At 36.3% G+C, this 17,130-nt stretch overlaps 1 protein-coding gene across 1 annotated transcript in view; it reads left to right on the top strand.

The window, feature by feature from the left end:
* Positions 1-1,937: 1,937 nt before the first annotated feature.
* The window catches only part of LOC121410209 (laminin subunit beta-1-like), a gene marked incomplete at both ends in the record, with an annotated part of 30,046 nt that continues 14,853 nt past the window's right edge, over positions 1,938-17,130 (top strand). The window contains 5 exons of the mRNA XM_041602138.1: positions 1,938-2,555; positions 4,547-4,810; positions 5,922-5,924; positions 14,337-14,460; positions 16,315-16,503. Coding sequence (XP_041458072.1) covers positions 1,938-2,555; positions 4,547-4,810; positions 5,922-5,924; positions 14,337-14,460; positions 16,315-16,503 — 1,198 coding nt within the window. The remainder of the gene's footprint in view (positions 2,556-4,546; positions 4,811-5,921; positions 5,925-14,336; positions 14,461-16,314; positions 16,504-17,130) is intronic.

The following is a 17,130-nucleotide window of genomic DNA, read 5'->3' as shown; positions in this document are numbered from 1 at the left end:
CACTTCATTGGACCTCTTTATTAGACCATGGACCTACAGTATTACAAGGTCCGTGATTAGACTAGTGGTAAGCTCTACATTTACTACCAGAAAGAGGCAAACTGCCCACTTCTATACTTCATCACACTGGCATCCCAAATTGCTGTTTACAAAGCCCAGGGAACAATTTTATTTTCCCCCAGAACTGAATTGAATAATTTCATTATTCAGACATGCAGTCGTCTGCTAATACATGTACATTCATGATATTGTGACTTCTTGAGGATTCCTCCAAGTGGATTTCAGTATACACCCTCTGAGCTGTTCCAGAACATGATCAGGGAATGTAGGCTTGCTTTCTTCTTCTTAAACCTATTGATCACATATCATCAGGAGATGTAACAAAATAGTATTGTATGATGTGATACAGTGAGCACCAACAATAGACTGGATCTATCTTGGGTGCTAGAACCTAGATAAGCCTTAATACTTAGTGCACACTTAGGATTCTATGATTGTATTGAAGAAGAAGCTTTGTGAGGTTTTTCTTCACAATTGTGCAACTTGTTTTGCTTGAGTCAACCACATGCACAGTGAGAATTTTGAGGGTTCTTCTTTGCCTGTATTCAGGGAGTCAGAGACATGTCAATAGCTTTCTTTTGCTTTGTCTTTCTGGAATCTATGAAAGAAACATAAGTAGACGAGCAAAAACTTAATGGCACATAACTTTCACGTATTTGGATTGTAGAGGATCTTAGGGGACCTGCATGTTATGGCAGTTGCAGGTCTCATGGTAAGGTCAAAGGTTATTTTGAGGTCAACATTAAAGTTATCATTCAGGTCAATGTTAAAGTTTATGTGCAAGACTCTCTTTGATATGTTACATAACTACGTAACCGTAGTCTCTTTTCACCCAAACTTGGGTTGTAGATGTACTTAGGAGACTTGCATGTAATTGTGTCGTCGGAAGTCACATGGTAAGGTCAAAGGTCATTTTGAGGTTAGCGTTAAAGTTTACGTGCAAGACTCTTATGACACCTGTAGGTAAAAAAACGTTTCCCAAGAATTAAATTTTTAGGCAAGGTACAGGGGTAGTTATGTCTACAAGATTATTAGTAATCTCAGTCCTAACATGCAAAGAGCAAAAATGGCTCATCTTACCATGCTTCCCCTATAGTACATATTAGCAAATTTATTATTGCACTTTCTTTCATATAGTGATATTCAAAATTACCTTATTATTGAATGTTCTGTTCGTTTACATTCCACTTGAAATGAGGCTTTGCAGACCTCAATAAAGGAGAAAAGAATATCTAGAAGAGTACAAACTGTTTGTGTTTGCTGTCCGGAGTAAGGGTTAAGAGTGTATTGAGGGTGAATTGGCCAATTATTTGCACTGGCAGGAAGTCTCAATGTTAATTGGGGCTAAAGAATGACCCCATGCCGAATAAATTTGAAGGGCTGGCTGTGGTATGGTTTGGAGGTAATTATAAGCTTGGCAAGTAGTTTAGGCTTGGTCTAATGGTCTTCATCTTCTATATTACAGTTGTTGCAACTGTAGTCTGTCAGTTCTGTTGTAGTACATCAACACACATTGACGTTTACATATCTGAAGACAGAATTGTGTCATCATTATATAACATCATAGCAAGTGATCAATGATTTTAAGATTCAGTCACCTTCCCCATACCTATGTTCATGTAAATGATATGATATGACTTGCAATCTGACATTTCAATCTGTTAAAAGTTGTGTGACTGTTACGCCTGTAGGACCGTCATTTTACACTGATTGGATTTGACAACTGATCAGATTAAGACCTTCTCTCTTTCTTGGTAATCCAAAACTAGAATGCTTTAATGTACCAATAGTTTTAATCGTATTAAGTAAATGTTCATGTTTGACGAATGAAGTTTCAGAAATCTTACACCTTTGTTCCACATAGTAAGATTTATTAACCTTTTGATTTTTCTAAACTTTTTCTGTTCTTTTCAGCTGTAGTCAACTATGGCCAGCAAATTCCTCCTCAGCAAATCCCTGCCAGTAGCGCATGTGAAGGAGACAGTTGTTATGCAGGTGACTTGCTTATAGGTCGTGAAGACAAACTCTATGCCTCTTCAACTTGTGGTCTGAATGGGGCAGAACCATTTTACATTGTCAGCCATCTTGAAAATCGAAATCGTGAGATCTTTTACTGCGACTCAAGGACACCATGGCAACAAGGTGTCAACGAGCTCAACCACGAAATCAAGCATGTGGTAACATCCATGGACAACTCACAGAAGAAACAAAGGTGGTGGCAATCAGAGAATGGCTTAGAACAGGTCTACATCCAGTTTGACCTTGAAGCAGTCTTCCATTTCACCCATCTCATCATGACCTTCAAGTCATTTAGACCAAGGGCCATGATCATAGAGAGATCTTCAGATTTTGGACATACATGGAAGCCATATAGGTACTTTGCCTATGATTGTGAAGGAAGTTTTCCTGAAGTGTCTAGAGCACCCATCCGGAATATCAGCCAGGTGATCTGTGAGAGCAGATACTCAGCAGTTGAACCCTCGACTGGGGGGGAGGTAAGGGACTTATATTAAGGTTTATTGATTGAATCAAGAGCATTATACTGTTCGCAGCATTACAATGATCAAAGAAGCCTGTATTGTCAGGTCAGTCCACTACAAATTGATGGAGCCAATCCCTTGATGTAATTTCTCAAACAGCTACAGGTAATATCAGTTCATTGAGGGAAGGATAGACTGCATCTAAATTACACCTATAAAATCCCTGAAATATATCCTGTTTTTTATCTCAATGAAACAATTTCTTCCTGTTGGATTTCTTTAATATAAAGTATATGGTTAGGCAATTGTAATGCTCCCTGAATGGAAAACTCTCTTTCTGGTGTATTTAAATCAATAAGACCACAGGCCTGAATATCTGAAATGCTGTAAACAAATTATCATTTAATAATGTAAAATCTGTTCTCACCAATTTACATTGTCGTCTGGACACTTGAATTAAGATAGACCAAGATAATGAAATAAACTGATCCAAATGTTTTCTTTACCATCTTTCACTATATTGAGTGATGTCATGATATGTTTCCTTCCATACTGTAGCAGGTAGGCACGTATAGTGTTCACTGAATAGCTTTTTATCAGTGAACCCCCAATTCCTGAAAAGTTAGCTTTATAGTAACTTTGCAATCCAATGGTCTTAAAACCATTTATTCTTTAATAGAGCTATTGAGAATATTTAAAGGTCAAGTCCACCTCAGAAAAATGTTGATTTGAATCAATAGGGAAAAATCAGACAAGCACAATGCTGAAGATTTCATCAAAATCGGATGTAAAATAAGAAAGTTATGACATTTCAAAGTTTCGCTTATTTTTAACAAAATAGTTATATGAACGAGCCAGTTACATCCAAATGAGAGAGTTGATGATGTCACTCACTCACTATTTCTTTTGTTTTTTATTGTTTGAATTCTACAATATTTCAATTTTTACGGATTTGACGATTAGGACCTCCTTGCCTGAAGCACAAAATGTTAGAATAATGGAATTCCACGTGTTCAGGTAGGAATGAAAATTCATTTCACATGACAATGACGAGAAAATCAAAATATTTCACATTTCGAACAATAAAAAACAAAAGAAATAGTGAGTGAATGACATCATCGACTCTCTCATTTGGATGTAGCTGGCTCGTTCACATAACTGTTTTTGTGAAATGAAGCGAAAATTTGAAATATCATAACTTTCTTATTTTACATCCGATTTTGATGAAATTTTCAGTTTTATGCTTGTTGAATTTTTCTCTTATTCAAATCAAGTTTTTGTTGGGGTGGACTTGTCCTTTAAGAAGGTAGTCATTTGGTGGCAAATTCTATTCAACAGAACCAAGTACATGTATATATGTATTCTATGCATTCTATTCAACAGAACCAAGTACATGTATATGTATTCTATGCATTCTATTCAACAGAACCAAGTACATGTACCAGTATATGTATTCTATGCATTCTGTTCAACAGAACCAAGTACATGTATATGTATTCTATGCATTCTATTCAATAGAACCAAGTACATGTATATGTATTCTATGCATTCTATTCAACAGAACCAAGTACATGTATATGTATTCTATGCATTCTATTCAACAGAACCAAGTACATGTATATGTATTCTATGCATTCTATTCAACAGAATCAAGTACATGTATATGTATTCTATGCATTCTATTCAACAGAACCAAGTACATGTATATGTATTCTATGCATTCTATTCAACAGAACCAAGTACATGTATATGTATTCTATGCATTCTATTCAACAGAACCAAGTACATGTATATGTATTCTATGCATTCTATTCAACAGAACCAAGTACATGTATATGTATTCTATGCATTCTATTCAACAGAACCAAGTACATGTATATGTATTCTATGCATTCATGATATTTTTTTGTTTGTATTGGAGGGGGAAAGGGGCATAATACATGTACTGCTGGGTTATTCATTGAAAAATAAATAAATATTGATGTTGAAATTCTTGTTTACTTCAGGTGATTTTCCGTGTGCTACCACCCAATATCCCCATTGAAGATCCTTACAGCAGAGAAGTACAGGATATGATTAAGGTGACCAATCTCAGAATCAACATCACTGAGCTTCATTTTCTTGGAGATCACCTCTTTGATGATGGTGATGAAGTCTTCAACAAGTACTATTATGCCTTGTATGAGATGGTTGTAAGAGGTAGCTGTCACTGTTTCAACCATGCCTCTAGCTGTCAACCAGCAGATGGTATGGAGAGTAAACTACAGATGGTAAGAATTTGTTTTATATAGGCTACGCTCATATTGATCTTGCAAAATTTAAAGGCTGTCCAAAGATTTGGTAAATGTTTGATAATCTGATTAATATTTAAATATTTTGATTATTAACAATAAGTATAGTTACCAAAATATAAGTTTTTATTAACTATTTCTTAATGAAAACTGTTTTCTTTTTCAGATTTAGTTTGTGTTTGTCACTTTGGTTTTTTTTTGTAAATAAAGGACAATGAATCAAATTGTCACAAATTTTGTGGTTACATATAAAAAAGCTATGAAGGTTGTATCCTAAAATTTCTACCACTTTCGTGCTTGAGAAATGTTTTTTTTACCAAAAATGAATGAATGACCTTTTTTCTTATGCAACAAATATTTGTAAACTTTACCATAATCTTATTTTAGATTAAAACTTTCACATAAATACACTTTTCTATTAATCAAATTTCAGATTTTTAAAACATAATGCATTCATTAAAGTTCAGTATTTTATAACCAAAGAATAGGTGAGGATCTATATTGTAATATATATTTCTACTAAAAATGTACAAATGACTGCAACATGTACAGAAATCTGTGTGTTATACATGTAGTTATGGTCAAGTCAGGGAGGAAGCCAGGTAAAAAAATCCTCTTTTGTTTTCAAGTCCAAGATGGTTTCCAATATAATGGGTCAACATGGTCTCATTTATATATACCCAAGAAGGTAGCAAATTTTTTTTTTTTTTATAAGAATAGGTGGTTTTTTTTCACCCAAGTTTTTTTCTATGAAAGATCAAATATCTTGGCCTGATGATTTTTAAACATATTTCCATTCAGGAATGTGTACTAGATTAATTTTGTTTTTAAGTATCAAGTATGCTTTTAGATTGATTTTTTATGACGTGAAGTCTGCACTGCTTGCAGGAAAAGGTATTGTTTATCCCGAAACAGACTTAGACATAACAGTCATAAACGAAATCAGTTTCCTCCCACAGTCTGTTTTTTATACTATTCAGTTTGTAAGTCTGAGAGTTTTCCCATCATTGAACCTAACATTCAGTTTTGTTTTTTACCTTGTTCATGTCACTTCATTCTTTGTTGCCATCACTATGTTTTTACTGTGAAGGAAGTAAGTTTTCTTTCATTTACCTATGAATTGTAGAATTTCCTGGGTGTGTTGATTAACTCCTTCTATACTATTTAAGTAGTGAAAAAAATTATATACTTTTGATATTATTTTTTGAATGTATTTCTCAAACAATTATAGTGCTGGTGATTATACTATATATATCATTTAAGCACGCATTATTCTATCTGGTACAATGGTGAAGGAAACTAATCATTATAGTTATAAAATTACATTATTTACAATGCTGAGGGGTAAAAGGTGATTGATATTTAAAAATCCCTTTAAGATACAGATTTCCATTGTTTTTGAAGAAAGTGAAACTGTTTGTGTTCTATAGTGTTGGTCACCTAGTAATTGTACTATTCTTATATCTCACTATGATACTCTGGTGGCAGATGGAAAACCAGGTCACTCAATCAAAATAATAATATAGTATGATCACTCCAGATGGACCATGGGAGTTTCTAGTTTGGGTCTCTCCTTATTTGCTCATTCCACTCTTTTTTTAAAACTCAAATACCTTTATTTATTCAGTGCTTAAAGTTTCCTATCCCCACCCCCTGTCCCTTCCCCTACAGACACAACCATGCTCTGTGGGCGTTTTTTACCATCATATATTAGGGTTCTATCCCCACCCCCTGTCCCTTCCCCTACACACACAACCATGCTCTGTGGGCGTTTTTTACCATCATATATTAGGGTTCTATCCCCACCCCCTGTCCTTCCCCTACACACACAACCATGCTCTGTGGGCGTTTTTACCATCATATATTAGGGTTCTATCCCCACCCCCTGTCCCTTCCCCTACACACACAACCATGCTCTGTGGGCGTTTTTTACCATCATATATTAGGGTTCTATCCCCACCCCCTGTCCCTTCCCCTACACACACAACCATGCTCTGTGGGCGTTTTTTACCATCATATATTAGGGTTCTATCCCCACCCCCTGTCCCTTCCCCTACACACACAACCATGCTCTGTGGGCGTTTTTTACCATCATATATTAGGGTTCTATCCCCACCCCCTGTCCCTTCCCTACACACACAACCATGCTCTGTGGGCGTTTTTTACCATCATATATTAGGGTTCTATCCCCACCCCCTGTCCCTTCCCCTACAGACACAACCATGCTCTGTGGGCGTTTTTTACCATCATATATTAGGGTTCTATCCCCACCCCCTGTCCCTTCCCCTACAGACACAACCATGCTCTGTGGGCGTTTTTTTAACATGATATATTAGGGTTCTATCCCCACCCCCTGTCCCTTCCCCTACACACACAACCATGCTCTGTGGGCGTTTTTTACCATCATATATTAGGGTTCTATCCCCACCCCCTGTCCCTTCCCCTACACACACAACCATGCTCTGTGGGCGTTTTTTACCATCATATATTAGGGTTCTATCCCCACCCCCTGTCCCTTCCCCTACACACACAACCATGCTCTGTGGGCATTTTTTACCATCATATATTAGGGTTCTATCCCCACCCCCTGTCCCTTCCCCTACACACACAACCATGCTCTGTGGGCGTTTTTTTACCATCATATATTAGGGTTCTATCCCCACCCCCTGTCCCTTCCCCTACACACAACCATGCTCTGTGGGCGTTTTTTACCATCATATATTAGGGTTCTATCCCCACCCCCTGTCCCTTCCCCTACACACACAACCATGCTCTGTGGGCGTTTTTTACCATCATATATTAGGGTTCTATCCCCACCCCTGTCCCTTCCCCTACAGACACAACCATGCTCTGTGGGCGTTTTTTACCATCATATATTAGGGTTCTATCCCCACCCCCTGTCCCTTCCCCTACAGACACAACCATGCTCTGTGGGCGTTTTTTTAACATGATATATTAGGGTTCTATCCCCACCCCCTGTCCCTTCCCCTACACACACAACCATGCTCTGTGGGCGTTTTTTACCATCATATATTAGGGTTCTATCCCCACCCCCTGTCCCTTCCCCTACACACACAACCATGCTCTGTGGGCGTTTTTTACCATCATATATTAGGGTTCTATCCCCACCCCCTGTCCCTTCCCCTACACACACAACCATGCTCTGTGGGCGTTTTTTACCATCATATATTAGGGTTCTATCCCCCCCCTGTCCCTTCCCCTACACACACAACCATGCTCTGTGGGCGTTTTTTTACCATCATATATTAGGGTTCCATCCCCACCCCCTGTCCCTTCCCCTACACACACAACCATGCTCTGTGGGCGTTTTTTACCATCATATATTAGGGTTCCATCCCCACCCCTGTCCCTTCCCCTACACACACAACCATGCTCTGTGGGCGTTTTTACCATCATATATTAGGGTTCCATCCCCACCCCTGTCCCTTCCCTACAGACACAACCATGCTCTGTGGGCGTTTTTTACCATCATATATTAGGGTTCTATCCCCACCCCCTGTCCCTTCCCCTACAGACACAACCATGCTCTGTGGGCGTTTTTTTAACATGATATATTAGGGTTCTATCCCCACCCCTGTCCCTTCCCCTACACACACAACCATGCTCTGTGGGCGTTTTTTACCATCATATATTAGGGTTCTATCCCCACCCCCTGTCCCTTCCCCTACACACACAACCATGCTCTGTGGGCGTTTTTTACCATCATATATTAGGGTTCTATCCCCACCCCCTGTCCCTTCCCCTACACACACAACCATGCTCTGTGGGCGTTTTTTTACCATCATATATTAGGGTTCCATCCCCACCCCCTGTCCCTTCCCCTACACACACAACCATGCTCTGTGGGCGTTTTTTACCATCATATATTAGGGTTCCATCCCCACCCCCTGTCCCTTCCCCTACACACACAACCATGCTCTGTGGGCGTTTTTTACCATCATATATTAGGGTTCCATCCCCACCCCCTGTCCCTTCCCCTACACACACAACCATGCTCTGTGGGCGTTTTTTACCATCATATATTAGGGTTCCATCCCCACCCCCTGTCCCTTCCCCTACACACACAACCATGCTCTGTTCTTTACCATCATATATTAGGGTTCCATGGCATTTGCTCCAGTGGCAATTGCTACAATAGAAAACCTGTCCACCCCAGAAAAATGTTGATTTCTTTAAGTAGAGAAAAATTAAACTGACATTTCTTTTATTTTTTATTGCTTGAATTATACAATATTTCATTTTTTACAGATATAACAATAAGGACCAACTTGACTGATCCATACAGTATTAAAAAATGCTAATTCCACATGTTCAGGGAAGAATTCGTTGTTTCTTTTGACAATGAGGAGAAAATTAAAATATTTCATATTTCATATAATAAAATAATAAAGAAATAGTGAATGGATGACGTCACCAGTCTCCTCATTTGCATACCAACCAGGATGTGCATATAACTCTTTGGTGAAATTAAGCAAAACTTTAAAATGTCCTAACTTTCTTATTTTACTCTCCATCTGATTTTGATGAATTTTTCAGTGTTGTGCTTTTTATTATTTTATTCAAATCAACTTTTTGTTGGGTGGACTTGACCTTTAAGCCGAACATAAAACCTAACCTCCAAAACTGTAAAATAAACCCTAATCCTACAGTGTAATCTTTCGCTTAAGATTATTCTGAACCAAAAACTCTATGCCATTCCTAATTCTAATCCTATATCCTCTGACATATTACGTCCGGAGCAAATGTTGCAGGAGCATATGGCGTGTCATCTACATTGCATCTGCCTTCCCTTTATCCCAACTTTCATTTTTTTCTCTCCTTTCAATTTTTTTTTCTCTTTGACTTTACATGTGTTGCTACTGGTCCTGGATGAGATAAATAAATGAAATGCTTATTAGATCGTCTTTATGTTTGTAATTTTCAATATTTCTTTATATACTTGTAGTTTTTTTTTAAGAACTTTTTTCAGGGTTTTCTATTACATGTATGTTTTTTGATAGTGATACACTCAGCCAGCTAATAAATCAATTCCAGAATACAATATTGCACATACTCTTGGGTAGATTAGTCACACACTGACATGATTAGGCCATTATTATTAGATTTAAAATGTTACACACAGACATTCCCCGTTCCTTTGAGTTAATAGTTTTGGAGTTCTGTTACTATAACTTATCCCAAGAAAGGTATATTGAAAGTGATGTATAGTTTCATGTTGAATCACATATTTCTAGTTTCAATATTCATTTATGTTACCAGAGAAAGATGGGGTAGAGGACATGTTTACTTATTAACATGACATTCACAAATCTGATAGATTTTCATGTTTTTAAAACATTTCTTGACATTTTAATTGTATTAAAAAGGTCCTAGCTATTGAAATGACTTTTCTAGTCTTACAAAGAATAATGTTCAGTAAAAATATCCATATCACATTATCAGCCTTATTACTTCCTGTACATAATTATAATGACACAATATAACTTCAATGCTACATGTATTATTTGTTGAATCCAAGTTAGTTTTCAAGTGTTTCTTATATTTCACATATTAAAGAGATGGGCTACATGTACATGTAGGCCTACATGCGCAAACCTTATTGAAATACCCCTACAATGAAAAGCTTTGTTCAGAATTGATTTAACCTGTTTCCAGTGTACAAGCTTTAATAATAACCTACACACTTCTTTATGTGCAGTGTAAATGGGGCTTGGGAGACACAAAGATCTGTCTGATCATCTGATCCCTTTCACATCTCATCTATTTCTGTGACATACCAGTTCGATGAAGTGTCTTTTCACTACTAGCATCAATCAAGAAGGTTATCTTATGATAGTAAACTGGCCTCCGTTGTATACACTCCTGTCTTTATCTAAACATTTCAAGCTCAATCTGGCTTTGTTGATTTGCATTTCATTATTGTTTTTAATCATATCAATTTCTTAACTCCGAAAGGTGGTTCATGTCATAGAATTCATTATAACTTATTGACTTAATTTTTAAAATTTTCAAAGTCTGTAAAGATCATATATGTGATAATTTACCCATCCTTTCATGTGAATTCATAACACGACAGGGAATTTATGCTAAAAAAATTAGCTGTCATTTGTCTGTTTTGTTTTGCTGAAAAATTAGCTGTCATTTGTCTGTTTTGTTTTTGCTTTATTGTGTATATAATGTAAACAATGTAAAGAAAGAACTGTACATGTTACTTTGCTCCGGGGGGGGGGGGCCCTTCCATTAATGAGTGGATACCAAGTGCAACCAAAGAACATACTGTACAAAACCTAGTAAGGATGCCAAAAACATTAATATACTTTAAAAAGGATATATATTTTGCTAGGAAAGCTTTGTGTTAACAGTCAAATTTGCGAGGGTATAAAAAAGACTAAAATGCTTTATAAAGGATGTACTTTTTGCCCCATCGGATTTGACTGAGGTGTGGGAGGTGGGGCGGTAGGAAAGGTAAAGCCGACGTCCGGAACATAACAATTAAAATACCACTGTACTTCTTTAGGGGGTCAATTCAGGGAATACTTGTCAAGGATACCGTTTTGTTTCCAATACTTGATATGGGTAGGGTTTCACATGGCAATACATGTACTTGTTAAGGGGTGCATTTTTAAAATATGGAAAATGCTTTTTGATACCTTATGGTCGCGCTGGTATCCTCTCGTCAATAGAAGTGCCCCCCTCCCTGGGTCTGCTCCCCACCCACCCCCATTAGAAGAGACCTTGCATTGGATGGTCTTTATACAAGGCTAATGTAATTTATACCTAATTTGTTTTTGCTCATTAGTAAAGCAAGGCCCTATGGCTTAAGATGACTTTTATGTCATAGCCGACACTGCATTACATAGGAGTCAATTATCAATCTGATTTGAAAGACAAGTCTCTGTGTTAGAGATTGTATACATCAATGAGATGTTCAAGTTTCATATTTAGATCTCCATTGAGAGTATCATGATGGCTTAATTTTGAAGGGATACATTATGGATCTTACACACATGTATCTCTCGTGAACTCATTTTGAAAATTTGTAATCTGGTCCAGAATTGGCTTATGATAAAGCTATGACAGTTTAAGAAAGGTTAAAGCCCACCCTTGCATTTTCCAGGACATCACTTATTTGACGTTTATTTAAAGTCTGCATTTCTTGATTTCCTACCCATTATTTCATCGCGTGAGGATCACAAAATGACCAGTTTTTTTAAGATGAATAATGGATAGAAAGATAATCTATTTCTTCCCAGTCAGGAGCACCTTGTTATGAATCATAATTGAGGGAGATTATCCATGACTTTCATACAAGGACAATGATTAATGTGTCACTAGTGTGTCAGTCTTCTCTGATAGGTGGACAGGTGTTGTTGCTTTACTTTTAGAGAGAGAGGGGGGGGGGTTATAGGAAGGGTCAGAGGGGTGCAATCTTGCCCTCATTTTTATCTAGGGCTTCGTTTATGCGACCTTAAGCTTGGCAAGAGTCAAACCGAAAGTAGCCTGACACAGTGGCGTCATAGAATCATGATTCACATCACAATTGCGTTTATATGACCTTTTTGATTCATGATTCTACAGAAACATCTTTCCGAATCCCCCTTTTTCTGTGTTACATGTTTGTGATTTGATTGACATTTATTTAACTTTTGACTACCTAAATGCATCGTGATTCTGCAGAATTTTGATTCGAATCATGATTCGATGGTTAAAAAATGGCACATAAATGCACCCATAAAGGCCTGCTTCTCAGTTTTTGTCTCACCTGCAAAGCAAAGTGAGACTATAGGCGCCGCTTTTCCGACGGCGGCGGCGGCGGCGTCAACATCAAATCTTAACCTGAGGTTAAGTTTTTGAAATGATGTCATAACTTAGAAAGTATATGGACCTAGTTCATAAAACTTGGCCATAAGGATAATCAAGTATTACTGAACATCCTATTAGAGTTTCATGTCACATGACCAAGGTCAAAGGTCATTTAGGGTCAATGAACTTAGACCATGTTGGAGGAATCAACATCGAAATCTTAACCTGAGGTTAAGTTTTTGAAATGTCATCATAACTTAGAAAATATATGGACCTAGTTCATGAAACTTGGACATAAGGTTAATCAAGTATCACTGAACATCCTGCATGAGTTTCACATCACATGACCAAGGTCAAAGGTCATTTAGGGTCAATGAACTTTGGCCGAATTGGGGATATCTGTTGAATTCCCATCATAACTTTGAAAGTTTATGGATCTGATTAATGAAACTTAGATATAATAGTAATCAAGCATCACTGAACATTTTGTGCAAGTTTCAGGTCTCATGATTAAGGTCAAAGGTCATTTAGGGTCAATGAACTTTGGCAGAATCGGGGGTATCTGTTGAATTACCATCATAACTTTGAAAGTTTATTGGTCTAGTTCATTGAACTTGGACATTAGAGTAATCAAGTATCACTGAACATCCTGTGCTCATTTCAGGTCACATGACCAAGGTCAAAGGTCAATGAACTTTGGCCGAATTGGGTGTATCTGTTGAATTACCATCATAACTTTGAATGTTTATGGATCTGACTCATGAAACTTGTACATAAGAGTAATCAAGTATCACTGAACATCCTGTGCGAGTTTCAGGTCACATGATCAAGGTCAAAGACTCAAAGGTCATGTAAGGTCAATGAACTTTGGCCATGTTGGGGTTTTTTGTTGAATAACCATCATATCTCTGTAAGTTTATTGGTCTAGTTCATAAAAAGTGGTCTAGTTCATTAAACTTGGACATAAGAGTAACCATGTATCACTGAACATCTTGTGCGAGTTAGAGTAGTATTCATAGTCAGCACTGCTGCTATATTGAACTGCGTGATGCAGGTGAGATGGCCAGAGGCATTCCACTTGTTTATTTTTTGCCAACTCTATAAAACACTACGGAGCTACTTGAACAATCTGTTGGACCACTGATGGTTCCACTTTTTGCTGTGGATATGGTGTAAGTTACTGTTGACTGCCAAGTTTATTTTTTCCACACATGAAAAGTTTCAGATCAGTTACACTGTCTATGAAACAGGAAGATGCCCATTTGTATTGTAATCATATTTGTTGGACATTACTGATGACCTTTCCAAATTTGTCTTGCCTTTTCCCATCATAATAGTAAAAGCTAGATAATTCATTGTAAACCTAACATTTCATTGAGTACCAATGAGGTAGAGAGGGATCAAAAAGAAAATGTTTCTCAATCCATTGTATATGTACACCACAAACTTCTTGTAGCTTCACAAAGTTGTCCTATTATCATCCATAGAGTACAGAAACCTGATCATTTAAAGTCAGAATTGTGTTTTTGTGACTTGACTCCATCATTTCCTCAATGTTTTATTCAAGTAATGAACAGATTCAGAATGTGGACATACAATTTGTTGCCCCATAGTGTTCTTGTAAGAGTACTAATTGATCTATTTTAAAGTATTGATGTTTACATGATTTGTTTTATTTTAGGTGAATGGGCAGTGTGAATGTATTCATAATACAGAAGGAAAGAACTGTGAGAGATGTAAGCCTGAATACAATGACCAACCATGGAGACCTGCTGGATTACAAGGCGAAAATAATGAGTGCAAGAGTAAGTCAATGTATAAGAAAATAATAACCACTAGCAGTATCCTCTCCATGGTTTACCATATCACAGCGATTACAAAACAATCAGCAACAAAGTACATAAAATAGAGTACAAGTGTATATATATTACAAAGTAAACTAAATAACAAATAAGGAGAAAGGTATGTTTTTAGAAGTCTCTAAAAATTGATCCGTACTTTAGCATTTTAACATTTTGAACCACACAACATGGTAAGATATATGATGTTTCTATAGCTCACTTTTATATTAAACTATAAGCTGTTTTTAATAGTAATTTGTATTTATAAGTAATGTTTCACATTGTAAAGAGAAGGTCATTTGGTCTTTAGAATACCAGTTGAAAAAAAGGAGTGTTATATATCAGCATATAATAAATACATCAATGAAATCTTTTGCTATTATTATACATCTACATTACGAGTTTCTAGTCAGGTACAAATTGTGTCTTTAAAGGGATGCTCTGGCTGGAAATACTATATATCTCAATAAATATAGTAAAATTCATGAGAGTAAAGTGCTGAAAATTTCATCCAAATGTTATAACAAATAGCAAAGTTATTGAATTTCAAAGTTTAGCAATATGTTGTGAAAACAGTTATATATATGCACATCATCATGAATATTCATTAGATGGACTGATTAAGCACACCCCCACTTTCCTTCTTCTTACATGTATGTTATTACATGAAATCATAATTGTTTTGTTTGTTTTTAATATATGTGTGAATGATATGTTTCACTTGTAATGAAATAAGTTGCAGCAATGAATATCTAATGCACTTTTAATCTGTCATTATTCCAATATTTTTGGTTCTTGAAGGAAAAAATTTGAATAAACCTAGTTTCATATAATAAAATACAAAATAACAAGTGGGGATATGACATCATCAGTTTGCTCATTGAATACTCATGTCCGTCTTCAGGAGTCCCACTCCTTAAGACGGACAGTCAACCTGCCTGAAACATCGAGTCTCTCTACTGCTTCTACTTGTCATCTCTACTCGCCGACTCAAGCCAGCATCTCCTCATCCATCCTACTACTCAAGCAGTTTCCAACTCATCAATCTCTTCTGTTTTACAGTCCTTTTCAGGACTATATTCAAGAAAGATTACTCTGCTCTCAAATTTCCACTTTCTCGCCTATCCATTTCTTTTCTTCTATCCACTGTTTCTATAACACTCTACATGGTGTACTGTAAACCACATCAGCGATTGTACATGCCACCATGCAAACCTTCAAACAACAAATAAATATGTATAATTCAAACAATAAAAAAACAAAAGAAATAGTGAGTGAGGGACATCATCGACTGTCTCATTTGCATGTCACTAAGTTTTGCATATCACTGTTTTGTGAAAAATAGCGAAACTTTAAAATGTCATAACTTTCTTATTTTACATCTGATTTTTATGAAATTTTCAGCATTATGCTTGTCTGATTTTTCCAAATCATTCAAATCAACATTTTGTTGAGGTGAACTTGACCTTTAATATTGACCATGAATTACCCATCACTTAATATCTGCAGAAATCATCTTGGGAGAGAAATCATTCAGTGGGGATAGATGTACTTCTCATCTGATGAAATATGTTCATCCCTCATTTGAGAGTGGAGATGTTGAGACCACATGGTTTCAAACTAATTAATGGAAGGTCAAGGTCATAATTACTTCACTGAGTATAGATGAACTTTTGCTCACATGTATGAACATATACATTGCCCTTTTTTGCTTGCTTATTTTATTTTTGTATAGGAAAATAATTTCCTAAATTTCCAAGCCTGATTTTTAGTGTGTAAATAACTTTATCTTTTTATTTGTGTGTGTCTCTATGTTAGGATGTAACTGCAATGACCATGCAAACAGCTGTCATTTTGATGAAGCAGTATACCAGCTGACTAATGGTGCGAGTGGTGGTGTATGTGATAATTGCCTGCACAATACCGTTGGTCGCAACTGTGAACAATGCAAGCCGTTCTTCTACATGCATCCTGATCGTGACATCAGGGATCCTAACATCTGTGTTCGTGAGTTGAACCATTTTTTTTTCTTTATCTTTGGTTGTTGAGCATGAACAATGTGTGTTCAGAAAAACTTCGAGTGAAATTGCACTATTGGTTCCAGATGGCTTGACATATTCCCCTTAAAAGCTTTTTATGACACTTTAAAGAAAGTTGTTATGGCAGAGCTTTATAATAGCACTTTATTCCCATAATAGGCTTTATTTATATGATTGTTTTAAAAATAAGATCTATAGAAATGATATATTACACAGATTTTTTGTAATTGTACTGTGCTTTATTATTTTTTTATTTTCTGAAATGGACCAAGTAGTTAAAGTCAAAGATTGTTAACTTTTCTTTCTTTATTGCTTTATAATGCTTCTTTGTTTACAGTGTATTTTAGTGATTCTAATCGGAGTAAAGATACCAGAATTACAATATTATGTTTTGTAAGATTTGTGATGACATTTTGTTCTTTTCTGAGGTTTACGTCATCTTTTTTGTTAGAGTGTCAGTTGTAATAATTTTTTTTTTCTAACGTGCTTTGTTGAGTATTTTCAATTTTAAGCTTATATAAGGTTATGCTTTTAAATTTTGATTCATCTTGGATGAATAGTATATTGAAATAATATGTTTTTATTTTAGTTGATT

This window comes from Lytechinus variegatus, chromosome 3, assembly GCF_018143015.1.
Source record: "Lytechinus variegatus isolate NC3 chromosome 3, Lvar_3.0, whole genome shotgun sequence".
NCBI lineage: Eukaryota > Metazoa > Echinodermata > Echinoidea > Temnopleuroida > Toxopneustidae > Lytechinus > Lytechinus variegatus.
This window is presented reverse-complemented; position numbering and strand designations above follow the sequence as displayed.